The 5,798-nt window shown below is 36.8% G+C and overlaps 1 protein-coding gene and 1 non-coding gene across 2 annotated transcripts; one reads left to right on the plus strand and one right to left on the minus strand.

Moving 5' to 3' along the window:
* The first annotated feature begins 648 nt into the window (after positions 1-648).
* Positions 649-3,375, plus strand: LOC113317758 (pentatricopeptide repeat-containing protein At3g60050-like). Its single transcript, XM_026565897.1, has one exon. It carries the CDS (start codon positions 1,147-1,149, stop codon positions 2,635-2,637), a length of 1,491 nt encoding a protein of 496 aa, XP_026421682.1. The 5' UTR covers positions 649-1,146; the 3' UTR covers positions 2,638-3,375.
* A 1,948-nt stretch (positions 3,376-5,323) lies between these two features.
* On the minus strand, positions 5,324-5,412 carry LOC113319827. Its single transcript, XR_003345810.1, has one exon. It is a non-coding gene; the product is annotated as a small nucleolar RNA R16 (small nucleolar RNA).
* Between the last annotated feature and the right edge of the window lie 386 nt (positions 5,413-5,798).

Consider the following 5,798-nt stretch of genomic DNA (forward strand, 5'->3'; position numbering starts at 1 on the left):
GCACGTGCGATGTAACGGTACATCCATGATGAGAAATGTGAGTAAGTATGCTATAAGTTGAATGAGTAAATGGAGTAGTGGTTCGACAATCATCCAAGTCTCCCTTGCAATGCTGAATTTGTTTAACCACGATTTCCCACTTCCCCAATCTTCCACTCCTCTTCAACCGTCACAATTACTGGAGATCAATGTGTTAATTACCTCTGGTACAAACATGTCCTCGACCTATGATACGAACAACTTAATAGAGTTTAACGTAATCCAACTTATGACAGTCTATCATTATCACACAGAAGCTCTGTTTAGGTCTAACTCACAGAAATCTTCTTCAAAGCAGTTCAACTCATTCACTTTAGAGGAATAAAAATATGATTCCTTCTGTTGGATCCAGGAATATAATTGCATTTCCATCTTTGGTTGGAGTTGGACTTGGAGGAACGATGGAAATGGATCACATGGTAATTAATTTTTTATTTTTATTTTTATCCGTGTAGCACCCTGAAATTAGCTGGTTGAAGTAACAATCGGTTCCAAAGAAAAAAAAAATCGGTTAAAAAATATGCAAACATATGCTAGGGCTGGCCCCTTGAACCAAAACAAAATCAGAGAGGGAAATGTTTGCTGCGTCAACAAATTACACATTGGGTACTTCTCTTTCAACTCCCTCTTCTCAAAACCCTTCGAAAAACCCTAAATTTCATACAAATTGGATTACCAGTCTTCTTCTTCATCATCTCTTACTGATCTGAACTGAGCAAAGTTTGGGAATTTACCTAACATTACAAAGTAAGGTTCACTTTCTTCAACTTTCTCGATTTTTTGTGCATTTCTTTTTCTGGGTTTTATTGATCCTTTGATACTTAGCTGAACTAAGTTAAGAAACGATTTGATTGAACATGGATTTTACTAGGAGGAGAAGATTATTGAAGAAAGGATCTTCCTTTTATTGTAATCAATAAGAACAAATCTATATTTGAATGTAGAAACTACAGAACGTTTGGGTGTTATATTTGAACACTCTTTAAGGGTTTGATAAAATGCCCCAATGGAAAAGTATCCACTGACATTTTGATGTATTTGGGTACTTCGTTGCTGAAGTTAAAGATAATATGAAGAAGAAATTTGTATGCTTTATTGGTTCTAACCATGAGTTCAATGGTTCTATTTGGTCGAAGAATCAGTTTAAGATTTTCAGATTATCGGTGTATTTCGCGGTTCATTTGCGATGATAGCAGCTTTAGAAACAATGGTTATAAGGATGGTGTTTTTAGAGATGAGGAGTTTAATAAGAAAAATTCAGTATTTGGTTTTGATTCGGATGGAAACGATATTGTAGAAGAGATCTTATTAGGGGTTCCGCCGTCAAGTAACGAGGATGAAGAAACTGATGGAGAGTATTTCTTGTCTAAGCGGAGGTTATTACCTGATTATGTATCGGATACTGATAGAGTGTTCAAGATTCTTCAACAAGATGGGATAGGTTTTAATACCATTCTGGAACTTAATAATTTAGGGTTGAATGTCTCGAACAATCTAGTTAGAGAAGTACTTTTAAGGATTTTAAAGAGTGTCAATCATACTAATAAGTTAAGGTGTGCTCGGCTGGCATACAAGTTTTTCAGGTGGTCAGCTCAGCAGGAAAATTACAGGCACACTACGAATGCGTACCATTTGGCTATGAAGATATTTGCAGATTGTCAGGTACTTAATGTCATGAAGAAAGTATACTATGAGATGACAGAGAATAATTATCAAATAACAGCAAGAACGTTTAATATATTAATAAGTGCTTGTGGTGAGGTGCGTAGTGCAAGGAGCACGATAGAGAGTTTTATCAAGTCAGAAAATTTTCACCATAGGCCATTCAAACATTCATTTAATGCCATTTTACATTCGCTTCTTGTGATGAACCAATACCAACTGATAGAGTGGGTTTACAAGGAAAAGCGAAACGGATTCCCACCTGATATTTTAACTTATAATATACTTTTGTGTACAAAGTATAGGTTGGAAAATTTTGATCAGTTTTATGCGTTGCTTGAAGAGATGGGTAGAAATGGGTTTGTTCCAGATCTTCATACGTACAATATCCTTCTCCATGTGTGTGCAAAAGCTAATAAACCGGTTAGTGTGCTTCAGCAGTTGAATGACATGAGAAATGCAGGTTGTGATCCAAGTGTTCTTCACTTTACCTCAATAATAGATGGCTTTGGTCGGGCTGGAAATCTGTTTGCGTGCGAGCATTTTCTCGAAGAGATGGTAAAGACAGGTTGTTTGCCTGATGTAGTATGCTATACTGTCCTGATTAGAGTATACATTGAGGCAGGAGATCTCGAGAAGGCCCAGGATAAGTTTGATGAGATGTTTGTTAAGGGACAGCTACCCAATGTATTTACGTATAGTACTATGATTCGCGGGCTTTGTATCGCAGAGAAGTTTGACAAGGCACATACCATGCTTCAGGAAATGGAATCCAGAGGTTGCAATCCAAATTTTGTAGTGTATAGTACTCTAGTGTATCATATGAGAAAAGCTGGAAGGTTGACTGAAGCTGATGAAATAATAAGACAGATGGTGGAGAAGGGGCGCTATACCCATCACCTCTCAGAGTTCAAGATGTATAAGTATAGGCGTTGAAGCTTTATGTCGTGCATTAGCTGCAAGATAAGTCTTTGGAGTGGAACCCATCTAGTAGAGGCTCTGCGATCGAGTTTCCAATAGGTAACTGAGTGAGCATTCATATCTGCTTCCTCTCTTGGATTAGTTAGAAACCAAGTCTCCCAGAGAAGCTCGCAGCAACAAATGGTGAATCTGGACCATATTGAAAAAGAAGAGAAAACCCCTCTCAATGCCAGTTGCAATTGTTGGGAAGCATGTGTCTCATTCTGACAGTTTGATCATAAAGCTATATCAATTGTGGATTGCACATCATTGAAGGCTTGGATTCGTAGCCAGCTTCAGCACTACTCTTACAGAAAGATCAAATTCAGTATGGTTTGTCTTTCCAACATCTCGGAGCCTTTGGATATAAATTCTTCTTCTTCCACATCTTGGGTTTGTCTGGTCATTCTGAATACTTGGCATGCTTGTTCCTTGAACCAGGTCCCATAACCTCCAGGGGATTCAAAACTCTTCTGCGGGTAGTTTTCAGTTCTGACATCTCGAGTGTACCACTCACCCCATTACTATCTCTAGGAAGTCTTGTGAGTTCATATTTACTATCTGTATAGCAGCCTTTCTTCATTCTTGGTACAATGGAATTTTTCGATAGTGTTAGAGAAACAGGAATCCAGAATACAATGTGAGATTTAAATTTTACATTTTTGGAACTGTAAGGTTTGTGACATTGTAACAATAAAAACTAGAAAAAAATAATCAGAGGATTTGTTCACAAAGGGGACCAATTTTCTTTCTTTGGGTGCGTATAGCTTGGATAAGTTCATCCTAGGGTGATGTAGTTTCTTTTTGTTTACACACTAACCTGGTTCTGTTGAAGTAATGAGCTTTTTTTATTTTCTGCAAGTGAAAAGTTTGTTGTAACCTATGATGCTACCAAGTATACTGGAAATTTGATGCGCCTTTGATTTTGTTTGAAGTAAACATTTGAATGTAGCTATCAACAATTATACAACTAGGGCTGCACAACGGTCGGTCAGTTCGGTTTTCAGGTGAAATCGTGGACTGAACTATACAAAGCTCGGTTCTTACAATTCAAACTGAAACTGAACTGTTTTCTAACCGGTTCGGTTATGAACTGAACTGACACGGTTCGGGTTTTTTTCGGTTTTAAACTGAAACCGTTCACTACCCTGTACCTGTTGAAAACTGTAAACTGAAGTAGATATAAACTGATATAAAAAATAAGTCTGAATAAACCGATAACCCACACACAAAGTCTTAACAAACCAAGTAATAAATCCACACACAAAGTCTTAATAAACCAAGTAAAGAAAGGATTCTAAAGTCTTCGAAACCAAGGATACTAAAGTTCAAAAACTAGTAGTCTTGAAGTTTAACATAACAAAAGAAAGGTAGCATCAGTATGAACTAAGCTGACTGCGTTCCAAGCAAAATACGACATCGATATGAGATTTAAACCAAGTAAAAGAGCAGTCCATCTCAATCATCCCATCAGTTTTCAACCTTCAAATCTCTGGCAATGGTCCCAAAATTTCTGCAATTCATACAAAGAAGTAAGGCAACAAAAATAAGAAAATAGAATGACTCAAAATCAAAACAGATGAAAAGTTGAAGGTAATACAAATTTTAAGTTAAAAAAGAAGAAGAGAGAGTCCATTACCATCCTCGATGCTAGCATTATCATCTGGTACATAGTCAGATATGAAATCAAGAGAAATGGGTTGTTGTAACCAGCTTTGCGCACAGATAAGTGCCTCAACTGTCCTGGAAGACAATGAGCTTCTCCATGGAGTAAGAATACGCTTTCCAGTACTGAATGCAGACTCAGATGCAATAGAAGAGACGGGTATAGCCAAAATATCCTCCGCCATGAGTGATAGTACCCTATACTTGGTACTATTCGCCTGCCACCAAGCCAAAATATCAAAGTCCTTGGTACTTACATCACATCCATCCTTCAAATACCTTTCAACCTCCGATCTTAGCAGGTACAGCCCCTGCAAAATGTAAACAAACAAATTAGCATTACTAAACAGTGTCGATATATTAAAAATTAACACAATCTAATAAAGAATGCCCACGTAGATACTACAACAAAACATAACAAGCAGATTTCAAAAATGAACATAGTATTGCAGAGTTAGGTCATCAACTTCAAAGAAACCCACAATACTCAACAAAACATAACAAACAGCTGAACACGCATTGGTACAGGATACACCATGTTGAAGAACAAGCCAACAAAAAGCACATCCTAAACCAGATTCCTTCTTTAGAATGGATTCAACAAAATATCTTGCTCAGTGAGTAGCATTGGTTTAATCATAGACAAAAATCTCAGATGTCCAGACATAGTTTATAAAGGAGCTTACTTCATCATTGCAAGATACTTAAATCACGGAATTTATGAAAAATAAAACAAATAGAAAACAATCTATTTTCAGAATCATGTTGTAGATTAAAAAAACCTCAGAAAAATTCCACAAGTGGAGATTACAGACATGTCAACATGGCATCATTTCAGACCGCCCGTCTACTTTTTCTCATCATAGAGATTTTTATAAATCCATTACAGAATTCAGCTGCATATTCTATCAACTCCAATACTCAAATACAAACATTGAAGAAATCATAATAAGTTTGAACACATAAAACTGTTGAAATTCAGAAACTTTATATAACCTAAGGCATCAACCAATATATTTGAGATGTTTGTATTCAACACAATTGAAATTCAGTGTGTAGGATAAGAATTATTCATCACTTGCCCCTTTCTAAGGATCTTAACAATCATTATATTAATACAAATAGAGATCTAGACATCTAGTTATCGAAACAAATCATGATTTCTGCTAAACATAAGATAAACACATTTGTAGATGGGGAAAAACGATTTGCTGGTTTTTAAGGAATTGAGGAGACGACCGTACGGAGGAGACTCCTCGAACCGAGCAAAATGTTAAACCTCACACAGATGCACCGCTGCAAAGGGGGTGCTTTAGATTTGAGAGATCAATCTGTAGTACTCCGGCCTAAATCAAGACAATGACCGTTCCAGAGTAAATTCAGTCACAAGAGATGATGGGTTGATCTGTAGGAGGGAAGCTGGGAAATGTGTGAATCAATGGTAATCAAAGATTGTGGGTGTATGAATTCTG

This window comes from Papaver somniferum, chromosome 10 (genome assembly GCF_003573695.1).
Source record: "Papaver somniferum cultivar HN1 chromosome 10, ASM357369v1, whole genome shotgun sequence".
Classification (NCBI taxonomy): domain Eukaryota; kingdom Viridiplantae; phylum Streptophyta; class Magnoliopsida; order Ranunculales; family Papaveraceae; genus Papaver; species Papaver somniferum.

What these genes read in the sequence shown, in the direction of transcription:
- LOC113317758 (XM_026565897.1), top strand. Translation starts at nt 1,147, where the DNA reads ATGAGTTCAATGGTTCTATTTGGTCGAAGAATCAGTTTAAGATTTTCA.